Genomic DNA, 17047 nt, shown 5'->3' with positions numbered 1-17047 from the left:
AGCAATCTGTTCCCGGAGTACTGACCGTATCGAGACCCTGCGGCGTTCTCCGGGGACTTCTCTCCCAGGGCCTCTGTGGCAGCCTTGAGCTGTTCTTTCAACCTGTTGATGTCACAGTCGGCCTTGGCCTTCACAATGCTCAGTTCTGTGTAGATATCTTTATACTTATCGCTGGCATATTTCTTATCCTGGAGGGGGAAGAAAAGGCGGCATTTCAGTTAGATGTGGAACACCGGAGAAGGGTAGAAATAGACGCTACTGGCTTCCACCCTTGGAAACGCCAGTCTCTGGCAATACCAGCTATCGGTATGGGATACTTGCAACCAGTGTTCCCTGTAAGCTGAGTTAGCCATGAGCTAGCTCACAAGTTTTTAGCCTCCAGCTCACACGTTTTTGTCTTAACTCAGGAAGAGCAAACTAATGTATGCAGCAGCTCACAACTTTAACGCCAGTAGCTCATAAAGTAGAATTTTTGCTCAAAGGACTGCAGTTTAGAGGGAACGCTGCTTGCAACCAATGCTCCCTCTAAGCTGTGGAGTCTTGTGAACTAAAATTCTACTTTGTGAGCTACTGGCGTTAAAGCTGTGAGCTGCCGCATCGATTAGCTTGCTCTGGGGCCGTTTTTCCTGAGCGAAGACAAAAATGCGTGAGCTGGAGGCTAAAAACCTTGAGCTAGCTCACACTAACTCAACTTAGAGGGAACACTGCTTGCAACTCCTTAGGCTCTGGTTCTGTTAAAAATGAGGGTGATGCCAAGGCGACATGCAGAGTTCAGTCTCAGAGCAACCGAGCGCCTGAAAAATCCACCGCTCTACCAACCCGGCATGCAGCAACCTACGACAAATGACAAACAGTCACGCAGAGCACAGCTGTCAAGCATGGTAAAATTCCATTGGTAATTGATTGTTTTAGGGTCCTGCATAAGCAGGGTCTGGGGAGTGTCTTGGAGGATCCAACTGTTAGATTATTATTCTTTCCCTTCCCCCTGTCTTGCTTTATGGCTAGCAATTAGAAGTAGCGTGAACCAAAACCAAGTAATCAGCACCTTCTCATACATCCCTGGAGGGGAGTATAGGCCATCTGGAGAAAGCAAGGCGGAAGTCCTGATAACACTATAGGAACCTAGACATTTATGATAGTTTATGTGTGAACACTACCCCGCAACCCCATCCTTTGGAATCCTTTTGAAGTAAGCCTTAAAAGTATTGCATCAATTTCATTACTCTCAAGAACTTGCTATACCAAGTATCGGTCTATCAATGAACGTAGTCTTTGTATCAACTTCGACTCGTCATTGAACCCGCATGCTTGACAACAGCAGTATTTTAGGGAAAGGTGGGGGGGGAAGAATCCATGTTGCTTTTCAGGTCTCAGATGCTAAGCAGGGTCAGTGCTGGCTAGTCCTTGGATGCAGTGGCGGACTGGGTATAAAAATACGGTTGCCAGGAGATAAAGAATTTGTTATATTGGAACTATTATATTTTAAAGCTACTAAAAGGACATTAACATTTAGAACGCATTGTTTAAGGAAGCCCACTCGCCGCCGCCGCTTGGATGTGTGACCCAGCAAGGAAGTCCAGGGCTGCTACGCAGAGGAAGGCAATGGTCCGATCGCCTCAACGCCTCTTGCCCTGAAGACCCTGTGAGGCTGTTGTAAATTGACTGCAATTTGAAAGTGGGGGGGGAAACACCCATGCGGGAGGACAACGCATCGTTTCCTGGGATACGGGTTCTGATTTTCTCACAGTAGGAACAAGGTACTAGGTCTAAGCTGGAGCCAAGTCGCACCTTTAAGACCAACAAAGTTTCATTCGGAATGTAAGTTTTCATGTGTGCATGCGTACTTCTTCAGACACTTCTTTGTCCGAAGAAGTGTGCCTGCACACACAAAAGCTGACATTCTGAATCAAACTTTGTCGGTCTTAAAGGCGCCACATGACTCCTGCTTTGTTTTACTGCTTCAGACCGACACGGCTGCCCGCTCGGCTCTATCTACAAGGTAGCGGGTTTGTCACTCTTAAAGGCTGTGAAGAATCTCTTTGCCGGAGCCACTAATACTGCTTCCTTTTTGAGCTGGCAAGGGGGCAGTAGAGCAAGGGAGACTTCCAGTAGCTTAGAAGAGGGCTTCGTCCAGATCCAAAGGAATGTATTCCGCAGGGCATGCACGACAGTTATTCCATCAGGCATTCCAGGAATGTAATTCTGGTGAACTCTACTAATATCACGGCGGATGTTTATGCCAAAAGCTGTGCGCTAAATAAACTAGATTTAACTTAATTGGATTTTAGGAGAACTTTGCTTTTACTCTCGTTACTGTATTATCAAGGTCGTGAGCCACCCCGAGCCCCATTCTGGAGGAGAGACGGGATAAAAATCTAATACAACAAACAAATATTTTAATAAGCTACCATCTTAAGCACACAGCCAAAGCGGGCTGTCTCGTCTTGCTCAAAGCTGCTGCACGGAAAGACATTTTAAAACAAGTATTATATTTTGAAAAACGGCATGTGGTCGGCGTCACGGCACGCGTGCCGCAATAAAACCTTACGTTTATTTTATTGCCTCGTCTGCAAGTTTGTGATCTTACACTATTTACTGCAGGTCTTACACAGCCCCCGCTGCACTGTTGCACCTTGAGTCTCAGAAGAGAAGAGAAGGGTTTCTTCTATCCCGCCCTTCGCTAGGAGTCTCCGAGCGGCTTACAATCTCCTTCCCTTCCCCTCCCTGCAACAGACACCCTGTGAAGTTGGCGGGGCTGAGAGAATGTTTTCGAGAACAGCTCTTGAGAAAGAAGCTCTTTCGAGAACTGTGACTGACCCAAGGTCACTCCAGCAGGTGCGCGTGGAGGAGTGGGGAATCAAACCCCAGATAAGAATCGGTGCATTTAACCACTACACCAAACTGGCTCAGCAAAGACTGTTAAATATATAAATTAATTACCCTCAGTACTGTCTGCAATTCATCCTTCAGGGAACTGATCTCTTGCTTCAAGTACTGGATTTCCGATTCCTTGACTCGCAGCAGAACCTGGAGGGGGGACAGGGGGGAGGAGGAGAGAGAGAGCTGGCCAGAGACATTTTAGGTGAAGACAGAAAAGGTACCAGTTTAAGGCTCTGTTATTCCAATAGGCGCACAGTGCTCCCATTACAACTAATTACTTAACATTTATTAATTTAAAAAGTTCTATGTCCCCTTCCCTTGTGCTTCAAGAAGGTTTCACACTAATAGTTTTTTTTTTTTTAAATTCCGTCAAAACCAAAATAGATTAGCAGATCTCTTCACCCCCTTAAAAGATGCATACTGTATTCAAACGCCCTGGAAAAAAACCCTAGGAAGGTCTTGCAGCATCCCCTAAAGATCTCCAAGGAGGGGGGGCCCCCTCACCCCTACAAGGTCCTGATTGCCCAAAGCAGGAGCTCTGATGGGAGGGACGGTGGCTCAGTGGTAGAGCATCTGCTTGGTAAGCAGAAGGTCCCAGGTTCAATCCCCGGCATCTCCAAAAAGGGTCCAGGCAAATAGGTGTGAAAATCCTCTGCTTGAGACCCTGGAGAGCCGCTGCCAGTCTGAGAAGACAATACTGACTTTGATGGACCAAGGGTCTGATCCAGTATAAGGCAGCTTCATATGTTCATATAAAGCTGAAACAGCACTCATCTTTGGCTGTACCCAGGAGGGTTTTTTGTAGCAGGAGCTCCTTTGCCTATTAGGCTAGAACCCAATGTAGCCAGTCCTCCTGGAGCTTACAGGAGGCCCTGTACTAAGAGCCCTGTAAGCTCTCGGAGGATTGGCTACTTCAGGGGTGTGTGGCCTAATATGCAAAGGAGTTCCTGCTACAAACAGACCTGGCTGTATTGTACCCCAAACGCCAAGCAATCCAGCGGGAATTCTCTATCTCACTATGAATGGGTGAGGAGAAACGTGGTTCTCTCCTCCGTTTCAATCATCACTGCCACTGAGTGAGGCACGCTAAGCTGGAGAGTGTGACAGGCCCAAGGTCACGCAGAAAGCCACCTGGCCAGACTGGGGCATTAAACCCCAGACTCAGTCCAATTCTCGAACCATACCAGCTCTGTGACACCTTGTGGGACTGAATAAAAACCCAGCACCCATCTCCCAAGAGGAAGCGCCTGTCCCATGCCCACAAGCTCTGGGAGATTTTGTTTAAACGTCAAAGCAGAGGGATACTCACCTCCAGCTCGTAGGCATCCTTGCCCTGGGTGAGAGGCGTGCCGGCAGTCTCCGTCCCGCCCTCTCTGGTCAGCAACGCCCGTAATCGTGTGATCTCTGTAGCCAGGCGGTTGTTCAGCTCCTGCAAGAAACACCACAGGCGCTATGAGCACAGTTCTCAATGAGCCTGTTGGCATTACACCTGCCGCGGGCACCCACTCGGATGGGGGCAGAGGACACGTCTACGAATTTTAATGGCTTGGTGTGGAGAGATGCCTTGTCCCTTGGTTAGCGATGAGCTGTGCATTTTAGCTATTCCCCACCCCCACCCCTCCGAGCTAAGGGAGAGGAAGTTAGAATCTCCAGGCGCATCTTTTGATGAATGCGAATTAATCTAGAAGAAGATATTGAAGATATTGGATTTATATCCTGCCCTTCACTTGGAATCTTAAGAGTCTCAGAGCGGCCTACAATCTTCTTTACCTTCCTCCCCCACAACAGACACCCTGTGAGGTGGGTGGGGCTGGAGAGGGCTCTCACAGCAGCTGCCCTTTCAAGGACAGAGTCTCAGAGCGGCCCACAATCTCCTTTCCCTTCCTCCCCCACAACAGACACCCTGTGAGATGGGTGGGGCTGGAGAGGGCTCTCACAGCAGCTGCTCTTTCAAGGACAGAGTCTCAGAATGGCCTACAATCTCCTTTCCCTTCCTCCCCCACAACAGACACCCTGTGAGGCGGGTGGGGCTGGAGAGGGCTCTCGCAGCAGCTGCTCTTTCAAGGACAGAGTCTCAGAATGGCCTACAATCTCCTTTCCCTTCCTCCCCCACAACAGACACCCTGTGAGATGGGTGAGGCTGAGAGAGCTCTCACAGCAGCTGCCCTTTCAAGGACAGCTGTGCAAGAGCTATGGCTGACCCAAGGTCATTCCAGCAGCCGCAAGTGGAGGAGTGGGGAATCAAACCCGGTTCTCCCAGATAAGAGTCTGCTCACTTAAGCATTACCCCAAACTGGCTCTCACACAGGGGTGACCCATCTTGCTCAATGTAAGAGCCACATAGAATAAACATCTGATGTTTGAAAGTCACAAGGAAGGAAGGAAGGAAAGCAAATAGATGGGGAGAGGGAGAGATGGAAAGAAAGCAACTTTAACTTTATATGCATTCTCCAAGCCGTCGACGGCTTGGCTTGGAGAAGTGATTTAAAGAGAGAAATACCTTCTCCAAGTTGGCTGATGGAGTGGTGGGGGCGTTGAGAGGCACACAATATCTGTGAAAAAGCCACATGTGGCTCCTGAGCTTCAGTCTGGCCACCCCTGATCTAGCAGGACAGTCAATGGGATGGGCCAGCTCAACCCCCTCCCACTGCTAGCAGGGAACATAGAGTCGGGGGTGTCAAAGTTCTAGAGAGGCTTGAGGAAGTAACTTTGGAGACAACAAGAAGAGCAGCCTTGACCTGGGCTGACTGGGGTCAAGGCAGAGGAGAAACAGAAATGTTAAAATTGCCTTGCCAGGGGAAGGTGGTCTCTCTTTTCCTTGGGATGCTGAGCTGGACAGCCTACTTGTCAGGGGCAAGGAGAAGGCAGCCATTTTCGACCATGCGGTTGGCCCAAAAGTGGGAGCAGTCGTTAAGGTAATGAGAGATCTTTTGAGAACTGGGACACCTCAGACAACCAGGACAGCCTGGCGGTCGCTAGGCCCTGGCTTGTGACTCTTTAATCTGCTAAGGGACTTTTCCATGATTTCGCATGCGGATTCACTGCCCACTTCCTCCATATTGAGGGCTGCTTGCCATTCCATCCTACTGTCTGATGAAGTGTGCTTAGAGCACACGAAAGCTTACGTTCTGAATAAAACTTCGTTGGTCTTAAAGGTACAACTTGACCCAGCCTTGTCCTAAGTTTAACATCTAAGTTAGGACATGTTTTGGAGAGAGGGACAGAGGATTTGCATTTCCTTTTGTTCTTCCTTGCTTCAGTCTGGCATGCTGCAAAAAAACATGCTTGTCTGCATTTTCTTTTTAATAAGTACTTCAAAACTTTTGATTCTGGGGGTGGTTCTCTATACCACATAGACTGCCGATGTTTCCGACAGTGTTAAAGGGGAGCTCCAGTGTCAAGCCCTCCATTCCTTCCTCCTATTTGGTTTACAGCTGCTGTGTGATTATTCTGGTTTTATTGAAGAAGATGAAGAAGAAGATAATGGATTTATATCCTGCCTTCCACTCCGAAGAGTCTCAGAGCGGCTCACAACCTCCTTTCCCTTCCTCCCCCACAACAGACACCCTGTGAGGTAGATGAAGATATTGGATTTATATCCCGCCCTCCACTCCGAAGAGTCTCAGAGCATCTCACAATCTCCTTTCCCTTCCTCCCCCACAACAGACACCCTGTGAGGTAGATGAAGATATTGGATTTATATCCCGCCCTCCACTCCGAAGAGTCTCAGAGCGGCTCACAATCTCCTTTACTTTCCTCCCCCACAACAGACATCCTGTGAGGTGGGTGGGGCTGGAGAAGGCTCTCACAGCAGCTGCCCTTTCAAGGACAACCTCTGCCAGAGCTATGGCTGACCCAAGGCCATTCCAGCAGCTGCAAGTAGAGGAGTGGGGAATCAAACCCGGTTCTTCCAGATAAGAGTCCACATACTTAACCACTACACCAAACTGGCTCTCTGTGTCTCTGTGTCATGTCTACAGAAGAACGGCGAAGTGACTAGGTTATAGCCCTCTTCTGCATTCTCTCAGAGTCCTTCTCAGTTACCGAGAGCTTTGTAGAATTGATTTGTAGAAGTTTTATAGAGAGCTATAGATGTTACTGTAACCTCTTAGCCTTTAGGTTTGAAAAGTTACCGCCGTTTGCTAAAGGCTATTCCCCATCTATATAATGCTTCCCCCCCCCCCCACCTTTACATTTATTTTTTAATCTTCTCACTGAACCCGTCAATGATGTCCTATCCTATCTACAATAAATGAATCTGTTTGCAAATACAAAGGATCTCATTATTGTAAGCATGGGTGACTTGACACCCAGGAAGGGGGTGGGGGTGGGGGAAGTCAAGCAGTTGGTAACTGGCTATTCCCCCAGGAGCGCACAAGGGGTTAATCTGTCCCCATGGTAACCAGGCGCTGGGCTAGCAGAAGGCACTGAGGCAGGGCCTTGGAGCTTGGAAGGGGAGTTGATGACCCCGATCCCTTCCGTGGGAAGCGCCTGTATTGATCAGAAGGCAGCGGTGGCTACTCTACAGTAAAGGAAAAGCCCCTCCAGGGAGCTGGCAGCTCTCAGGCTGGCAGGGCAGGCCACACTTCCCAACTGCATGCAATCCCACGACATGGACACAGACCACTCGGCCCTCCCTGGCTGCAAGCCAACACTAAAAAGAGGGCCAACAGCCCTTACTGGGAGCATGCCAAATGAAACAAAGTCTTCCCCCCGCTGCACCTATAGAGGGAGACAGAGAAACCTCTCTGAGGATGGAGTCCGGAGCCACGACCAAGAAGGCCCTTTCTTGGGTCACCACACATCTCGTTTCATATGGTGGGGACAGCTAAAGCAGGGCATTTGAAGATGACCAGAGTGCAGGAGAAGGTTCATATGGGAGAAGGCAATGCTCGAGGGATGATGGCCCAGGCTCTACGGTGGGGTGACCAAACTTGCTTAATGTAAGCCCCACACAGAATAAATATCAGATGATTGAGAGCCGCAAGGAAGGAAGGAAAGCAAATAGATGGGGAGAGGGGGGGAGAGGTGGAAAGAAAGCAACTTTAAATGCATTACCAAGCTGCCAGCTGGCTTTGCTCGGAGAAGCCTTCTCCAAGCTGGCTGATGGGGCGGTGGGGGCTTTGAGAGCCAAACAATGTGTGCGAAAGGGGCCACGTGTGGCTCCTGAGGCACAGCTTGGCCACCTCTGCTCCCCAGGGTCAAGATCACCATGTTGGATTCAGCCCAGAAGCAAATCGGAAGCCGGCGTAGATGGAACGAGACTGAAGCAATACGGAGCCCATGTCTCACTCCAGCTGATACTTTGGCCTCAGCGTCCTATATCAACTGTAGCTCCCAAACAACCTTCAAAGTCAGCCCTGCTTCTGCGCTCTTACTAAGCTGTAAGAGGTAAAACAATAAAGAACCTTTATTGGGCAAGTTCTTGGGGCCCGACCTCCGCTGAAATCCACTCTGGTGAAGCCTCAAACACCATCTCTCCCCCTCCCCGGCATGAGCCGCGCATTGGACTTGTGCCTCACCTGGTTGTGGGCGTTGAGTTCCTGGTTTTCGCGTTGGCACTGACGGAGGGCCTGCCTCTCAGCCTCCAGGGCCTGAGCCAAGTGGGCATTCTCCAAGCACTTTTGCGAGTATTGCTCTGACAGCACTTCCAGCTCCCGCTGGACGGACTGCAGCTCCTCCCTGCCGGCAGAAAAAGCTCGTCACAGAGGACCAGAAGGACGTTTAAACGGTCTCGGTAGGAACAGGACGCGGCCTGCTACAGAAGAGGATCCTCCCTGGCTCTGGGAATGGCTAAGGATTCGAACAGTTTTGCGTCAATCTGCCCCCTCCTCTCCATGCAAGGAGCAGTCTCTTAAAACGGGTCCCCGACTCCCGGTCCATGGACCGGTAATGGTCCGTTGCCTGTTAGCAACCGGGCTGTGAGTTGTGTAATTATTTCATTATATATTCCAATGTAGTAAGAATAATAAGACGACAACGTTGGATATATATCCTGCCGTCCACTCCAAATCTCAGCGTCTCAGAGCGGCTCACAATCGCCTTTCCCTTCCTCCCCCACAACAGACACCCTGTGAGGTAGATGAAGATATTGGATTTATATCCCGCCCTCCACTCCGAAGAGTCTCAGAGCGGCTCACAATCTCCTTTACCTTCCTCCCCCACAACAGACACCCTGTGAGGCGGGTGGGACTGGAGAGGGCTCTCACAGCAGCTGCCCTTTCAAGGACAGAGTCTCAGAGCCGTCTACAATCTCCTTTCCCTTCCTCCCCCACAACAGACACCCTGTGAGGTGGGTGAGGCTGGAGAGGGCTCTCACAGCAGCTGCCCTTTCAAGGACAGAGTCTCAGAGCGGTCTACAATCTCCTTTACCTTCCTCCCCCACAACAGACACCCTGTGAGGTGGGTGGGGCTGGAGAGGGCTCTCACAGCAGCTGCCCTTTCAAGGACAGAGTCTCAGAGTGGCTCACAATCTCCTTTCCCTTCCTCCCCCACAACAGACACCCTGTGAGGTGGGTGAGGCTGGAGAGGGCTCTCACAGCAGCTGCCCTTTCAAGGACAGAGTCTCAGAGCGGTCTACAATCTCCTTTCTCTTCCTCCCCCACAACAGACACCCTGTGAGGTGGGTGGGGCTGAGAGGGCTCTCACAGCAGCTGCCCTTTCAAGGACAGAGGCTCAGAGTAGCAAACTGGCTCTCCAGTTGCAGGCCCTCCGGAATGGCAACAAATCCCGAAGGGCCCGAATCTCCTTAGGCAGCTGATTCTATCAGGCTGGGGCCAGGGCCAAGAAGGCAAGCCGGACAACCAGGGATGGTTAGAAGATGGTGACTAGCCAACTGTGATGGCCCTCTGGGCTCGTGGGGAGAGACAGTCCCGCGGGTTGAGAATGCCCTGGCCCTGGCTGAGGATAGCCATAGCCAGATGTCTCTCAGGCCAGAGACCGCGAGAGCAAATTCTTATCTGCCGAGTGTCATGCCCTTCAGGGGGTGTACCAGGAAGAGGTGGTCTCAAAGATACACAGGTCCCTAACTCGACATAATTTCTCCTCTCCTCCTTTTTCTCTTTGTAACAACCCCGTGAGACAGACTAGGCTGAGAGGATGTGGAAGGCCCGAGGTCACCCAGCGAGATTCCAGGGTAGAGCTGGAGGATTTAACCCAGGTCTCCCAGATCCAAGATCTGACAGTCTAACCATCACGCTCGCTCTCTTAGGGCACACGTGAAGGAAGAGATTTTTAAAAATAGTAGCGATGGTGGGCTGGTCAAATTAGCCCCACCACTAAACATGTTCATACAAACACCACAGAAAAGTCTATCAATATAATTTGTCAATGGCGGAAGATGATACAACAAGAAATCTCCAAAATTTTGGGCTATGACTTTAAGAAAACTGCAGAGACGTTTTTACTTGGATTACAATTAGAAAAATTTCCAAAAGAAGACAGGACTCTAATTTGGTACCTGCTATCAGCTGCTAGGACATTATACGCGCAGCTTTGGAAGCAAGAAAAAGTACCGGAGAAATGGGACTGGACCATGAAAGTTTTATCGTGGTGTGAAATGGACAAACTAACTAGAACACTAAGAGACTATGATTTAGAGATATTCAAAAGGGAGTGGAGAAAATTTAAAGAATATATGGAGAAAAGTTGGAAAGTAAAGAAACATTGGACAATTTTTTAGTAGTAAGAATATATACATTGAACTTTGAGCAGTTAGAAGTGCCTTTAATATTGATTTTGAATTTATAACCTCGGGGAAGTCAACATTGGAGGGAGGGGGGATGGAAATGTCATATGGGTTAATGCGGGAAAAAAAAATTAAGAAATAGTTAAGTTTTGTAACCATATGCTACCAATAAATTGTTTAAACACAAATATAATTTGGCAATGGTTACATGCTGTTGGGGGAGCCCTGCGCTGCAGAGTGGTGAGCTGCGGTACTGCAGTCCAAGCTCTGCTCACAACCTGAGTTCAATCCTGGCGGAAGCGGGGTTTACGTAGCCGGCTCAAGGTTGACTCAGCCTTCCATCCTTCCGAGGTCGGTCAAATGAGTCCCCAGCTTGCTGGGGGCAAAGCGTAGATGTCTGGGGAAGGCAACGGCAAACCACCCTGTAAAAAGTCTGCCGTGAAAATGTCGCGATGTAAGTCACCCCATGGGTCGGCAGTGACTTGGTGCTTGCATCTATACCTTTTACGTGCTATTGGGTGCTCCTAGTGCTGCAATGCCCTCGTTATCCAAGACACATTTTCTCTTTGCCCCCGCAGCAGAAAAAGCAAACAGCCTCGAGGGCAACCTTGCTGAGAAAGTGCAGAGAAACATCTTACAGGTATTGCTTCCGCAGAGCCTCCACATCGGAGTTGTTGCTGCTGATCTGGGACCTTTGGGTTTTTTCTAGCTCCCGCTCCAACTCTTCCCGGTGGGCGTTCTTCATGGCTTCTATGGCTGGAAAGGATGGTAGGGGAAAAAAAAGAAACTTAATCACCATTGACACCTTATAGCAGGCAGCCTGGGAGCCAAACCAGACCCCCGAGCAACTGCTTCCTTCGCCCTCCCTCTTGCTTCCTTCTGCATCACAGCTTGCTTTTGCCAGGCTTGCTCAATCGCACAGGAGCTACAGAGCAAAACCCCTGCTTTCTCCCTGCTTTCCCTTGGGGAGGAAGGGGGGGAGGCAGAGTTTGCTTTGCCAGGCTCTCTCAATCACACAGCAGAGCTACTGAGCCAAGCCTGTCTTCCTTCTATTGGCTGAGGCTCCTCCCCCTCCTGGTTCCCTGGGGAAGGAAGGAAAGAGCCAGAGCTTCCTTTGCCCTGTTCCCTGGATCCCATGGGAGAAATAAAAAGAAATCACCTTTATGACCAACAAGTGCAAATATTTTAAGCGTTTTTTAAAAAATATTGAATTGCTTTTGTGTCCTTTATAAAGTTTATATCTCTGCTAACCTACTCTTAAATAGGTATGCATATAGTTTACATCCCTGTTATTTTAGTGGTTTGTCTCTGAGGTCCTACTGGACTCGAATCGTAGAATCACAGAGTTGGAAAGGCCAATCCAGGCCGTCCAGTCCAACCCCCTGCTCAATGCAGGATCAGCCTAGACCAGGGGTGTCAAACTCATTTGTTATGAGGGCCGAATCTGACATAAATGAGACCTTGTTAAGAACTTAAGAGAAGCCATGTTGGGTCAGGCCAATGGCCCATGCAGTCCAACACTCTGTGTCACACAGTGGCCAAAAAACCCAAGTGCCATCAAGAGGTCCACCAGTGGGGCTAGAAGCCCTGCCACTGTGCCCCCCCCAACACAAGAATACAGAGCATCACTGCCTCAGACAGAGAGTTCCAACAATAAGCTGTGGCTAATAGCCACTGATGGACCTCTGCTCCAGATGCTTATCCAATCCCCTCTTGAAGCTGTCTATGCTTATAGCCACCGCCACCTCCTGTGGCAGTGAATTCCACATGTTAATCACCCTTTGGGTGAAGAAGTACTTCCTTTTATCAGTTCTAACCCGACTGCTCAGCAATTTCATCGAATGCCCACGAGTCCTTGTATTGTGAGAAAGGGAGAAAAGGACTTCTTTCTCTACCTTCTCTATCCCATGCATAATCTTATAAACTTCTATCATGTCACCCCGCAGTCGATGTTTCTCCAAGCAAAAGAGCCCCAAGCGTTTTAACCTTTCTTCATAGGGAAAGTGTTCCAACCCTTTAATCATTCTAGTTATCCTTTGGGCCGGGCTGTGTTGGGCCGGGCCATGTGCGTACCTATTCCAAGATTAGGTAGCAGAGATATATACTTTATAACGGACACAGAAAAACGCAATTAAGTATTTTAAAAATATTAAAATAAAGTATGCATTAGTACTCGCTGGTCTTAAAGGTGCTTTCATTGCATTTCTCCAATGGGATTTGGGGAACTAGGCAAAGGCTCTCTCCCTCCTTCCCCGGGGGATCAGGAGGGAGAGGAGCCTCAATCAGTGGAGAAAACAGAGGTTTTGCTCTGTAGCTCTGCTGTGCGATTGAGCAAGCCTTCCAAAGCAAGCAGTGATGCAAAACAAAGCAAGAGAGAGGGAGAAGGAAGCAAACAAGAGCCAGTTGCTTGGGGGCCTGATTCGGCCACAAGGTCACATGTTTGACACCCCTGGCCTAGATCATCCCTGACAAGCGTTTGTCCAGCTGCTCCTTAAAGACTGCCAGCGAGGGGGGCCTCACCACTTCCCAAGGGAGCTGATTCCACCGTTGTGAACGACTCTTGCTGTAAAATAGCCTTCCGTAATAACCAGCCGGTACCTTCCTACTCAATTTCAACCCATCCTCTGCTGCCAAAGGAACAGCCTTTCAAATCCATCAAGAGAACAAACGTGTCCCCCCTCCACCTTCTCTCCTCCATTCCCAAGTCTCTCAGCCTTTCCTCCTAGGGCTTGGTCTCCAGGCCCCTGGTCATGCTCGTCGCTCTCCTCTGCACCTGCTCCATTCTGCCCACATCCTTCTTGACGTGAGGCCTCCAGAACTGCACACAAGACTCCAGGTGCGACCTGACCAATGCAGTGTACAGCAGAACTAGGACCTCTTGCTCTCCTGTAGATCCAGCTGCCACCTTTTGGATCAGTCCCCGACTCTCTTCTCCCCCCACCCCACCCCCCGCGTGTGCGGGTTTTTTTGTTCTACCTGAGATGGTAGCCGCCGTCTCTTCCGCCAGCAACCGATCTTTCTCTTCTCGTAGCTTCTCCAGTTCCCGCTGGTGCTGCCTCTGCAAGTCCTCGATCTTTTTCTGGTGAGTCTCTTCCATGGCTGCGAACCCTCGCTCGCAAGTCGCCTGGTGGGAGAAGGAGAGGACATCACAATGGAGTGAGGACTGGTTCAGCTTTGGAAGGATTCGCCCCGTAAGAGCATCCAGAGACGATGAACTGTTAGATGAATGGACAGACAAGACGGACAAACTGGCAAGGGTAGAACTCATGAGCCAAGCATGCAGGGAAGGCTTAATGCTCTCCTAGCTAGGAAACTATCAAGCCTCTCTGATCTACAGCTGATGGAAAACTAATGGACTAGAAACGAAGATTATCCGAGGACTCACGTTTTAGTGGGCACGCCAGAAAAGAGCTGGAATTTTAAGTCTTCACAGCAGGACCCCCAGCATGTGAACCCCTCAGGGACAGAAATCTCTGTGGCAGGGAAATCTGTCATAAAGTGCTTTGTGCCATGAAATGTCATGAGACAGAAATACTATAAATACCCAAAGTGCCGTCCACAGTTCGGCCCGGGGTAACATCGGAGAAGACAAAGAGTTCCCGAATGACAGAGAGCAGTTCTTTGGGGGAAACGGCCCAACGGCAGCACATCTCTCAAGAAAAATGGGGGCAGGGTGTCTTGAGCACAGCCCAGAGACTTTGCCTATTCCCATTGGCTTCAAAATAGCTCCTCGCCTCCCCTCCCCGCAAGGCATCTCACAGTTGTTTGGAAGTTTGTGCCTGTGAAGACACTGAGCTGATCAACATCTGGATCAGAGGTCCATCAGTGGCTGTTAGCCACAGGGTATTGATGGAACTCTCTGTCCAGGGCAGGGATGCTCTGTATTCTTGGGGGGGGAGGCACAGTGGGAGGGCTTCTAGTGTCCTGGCCCCACTGGTGGACCTCTTGATGGCACCGGAGTTTTGGGGGGGTTTTGGCCACTGTGTGACACAGAGCATTGGACTGGATGGGCCATGGGCCTGATCCAACATGGCTTCTCTTATGTTCTTATGTGACACAGAGTGTTGGACTGGATGGGCCATTGGCGTGATCCAACAGGGCTTCTCTTATGTTCTTCTGTGACACAGAGTGTTGGACTGGAGGGGCCACTGGCCTGATCCAACAGGGCTTCTCTTATGTTCTTATGTGACACAGAGTGTTGGACTGGATGGGCCATGGGCCTGATCCAACATGGCTTCTCTTATGTTCTTATGTGACACAGAGTGTTGGACTGGATGGGCCATTGGCGTGATCCAACAGGGCTTCTCTTATGTTCTTCTGTGACACAGAGTGTTGGACTGGATGGGCCACTGGCCTGATCCAACAGGGCTTCTCTTATGTTCTTATGTGACACAGAGTGTTGGACTGGATGGGCCACTGGCCTGATCCAACAGGGCTTCTCTTATGTTCTTATGTGACACAGAGTGTTGGACTGGATGGGCCATTGGCCTGATCCAACATGGCTTCTCTTATGTTCTTATGCATTTCAGCCTGCAAAAAATTGTGTGAGTGAGTGTGACACGCTGCCAACAAGTTGCTTCCCCAAACCCAGTTGATCATTTCCATTCTGCCTGGAAAACTTGGCTTTTTAAATTCTAAAACTAGCAGGATTTTTCTTTTTCTTTTTAAATAAAAAGTCTGTGCCTGTTGAAGCAGCCAAGTTCCAGCAACCAGCGCGGTTTTTTTCTAACTGGTGATAAACTTGGGGTGTGCATTTTGGGATGTGCCCAAAAGAGCTCAACAAAGAGGCCGATCCCTGCAAGCTCTGCTGGGCAGCTCAGTTAAACCAAGCTTCCCCAACGGAGCCCGCCAAGCAGCCCATCCCTGTGGGGAGAGTTCTTCCTGGAGGCTCTCTTGGCTGGTGAGGTTTCAACGGGGCTGCTCAGCAGAACCCCAGCCCAGCCTGTGGGGAGAGTTCTGCCCTCTTTTGCAGGCTCTGCTGGGCAGTCTGGTTCAACTTTCAGGGAGACCTCTCCCTTCAAAGATCAGCTGCTTGGCAGGCTCTCTTGGGCACTCCAGTTTCAACCAGGCCGTCCTGCAGAGCCCCAGGGGAGAGTCCTCCCTGCAGGATCAACTCCTCCGGAGGCTCTATTGGGCAGCCCCGCGAGGCCCAAGCAGAACCTGTGCGCGTCAGCATCTCTGCAAGCTCTTGTGGACAGTCCAGTTTAAAGGGACCGCCCAAAAGAGCCCCAAGTGAGCCTTCTCTCGGGCTGTTTTTTTGCAGCTTTGCTGTTGTTGTTTTTCCCTCTCAGTATTTTTTGGTTTGGGTCTACTGGACTCGAAAAAATCCTGGATCCACATACTTTACGGGTATAGGTTTTTCCAGGAATCCTGAATTTTTTCTCCAAGTCCAATAGACCTGAACTGAACAATACCAGGGCGGGAATTGCGTGTCCCTACAATAAATGCATTTTTTTTCCCCTCAGCTTTTCTGAAGATCAAAAATCTGTGCTATAAAAACCAGCCTAACAGCTGCCAAGGAGATACTCTGCAACTGAGCTATGACCCTTCCCCTGCTGTAGTCTAGAATCATAGAGTTGGAAGGGACCTCCAGGGTCATCTAGTCCAACCCCCTGCACAATGCAGGAAACTCACAAATGCCTCCCCCTAAATTCACAGGATCTTCATTGCTGTCAGATGGCCATCTCGTTACAGGCAAGTTCCATGAGGCCTGAAAGAACAAACAGTTTATTCCTGCACTCCACTGACGGGGAAAAACACCCCCTGTTTACTTTTGAGAGGTCTGGCCTTTAACAGAAGGGCCATGGCTCAGGGGCAGGGCACCTTCTTCACACCCAGAAGGCCTCAGATTCAACCCCTGCCATCTCCAGTTAAAGGAGTCTCAGCAAGCATGTATTCTCTGCAAGGGTGAAATTCTAGCAGGAGCTCCTTTGCATATTAGGCCACACATCCCTGATGTAGCCAATCCTCCAAGAGCTTACAAAAAAGAGCCTTGTAAGCTCTTGGAGGATTGGCTCTTGGAGGATTGGTGTGTGATCTAATATGCAAAGGAGCTCCTGCTAGGATTCCACTCGATTCTCTGCATGAGACGGGAGCCAAGTGAAGATGCTGCGGAAAGTGGGAGAGTCTGTAGGACAAGACGTGGTTTGTGTGCGGGGTAGGGCCATGGCTCTGTGGTAGAGCATCTGCTCGGTATACAGAAGGTCCCAGGTTCAATCCCCAGCATCTCTCATTGTAAAAAGGATTGGGTAGTACAGGGATGTCAAACACGCGGCCTGGGGGCCAAATCAGGCCCCCGGAGGGCTCCTATCAGGCCCCTAAGAAACTGGCTTTCATCTGCTTCTTTTTCCCTCTCTCTTGCTTCCTTCTGCATCTCAGCTTGCTTTGCAAGGCTTGCTCAATCACACAGGAGCTACAGAGCAAAACCTCTATTTTCTATATTTGTTGAGGCTCCTCCCTTGGGGAGGAAGGGGGGAAGGA

At 49.9% G+C, this 17047-nt stretch overlaps 1 protein-coding gene across 3 annotated transcripts in view; it reads right to left on the bottom strand.

Annotated features, from left to right (window-relative positions):
* The window catches only part of MPRIP (myosin phosphatase Rho interacting protein), a 209017-nt gene that overhangs the window by 7708 nt on the left and 184262 nt on the right, over window positions 1–17047 (bottom strand). For all 3 annotated transcript variants that reach the window (XM_060260931.1, XM_060260932.1, XM_060260933.1), the window contains 6 exons: window positions 13544–13691; window positions 11206–11323; window positions 8403–8562; window positions 4190–4309; window positions 2941–3027; window positions 26–188 (listed from right to left, as the gene is read on the bottom strand). In XM_060260931.1, the coding sequence (XP_060116914.1) occupies window positions 26–188; window positions 2941–3027; window positions 4190–4309; window positions 8403–8562; window positions 11206–11323; window positions 13544–13691 (796 nt within the window). The remainder of the gene's footprint in view (window positions 1–25; window positions 189–2940; window positions 3028–4189; window positions 4310–8402; window positions 8563–11205; window positions 11324–13543; window positions 13692–17047) is intronic.

Source organism: Heteronotia binoei, chromosome 20, assembly GCF_032191835.1.
Source record: "Heteronotia binoei isolate CCM8104 ecotype False Entrance Well chromosome 20, APGP_CSIRO_Hbin_v1, whole genome shotgun sequence".
Classification (NCBI taxonomy): domain Eukaryota; kingdom Metazoa; phylum Chordata; class Lepidosauria; order Squamata; family Gekkonidae; genus Heteronotia; species Heteronotia binoei.
The sequence above is the reverse complement of the archived record's forward strand: the minus strand, read 5'-3'. Positions and strand labels throughout refer to the sequence as shown.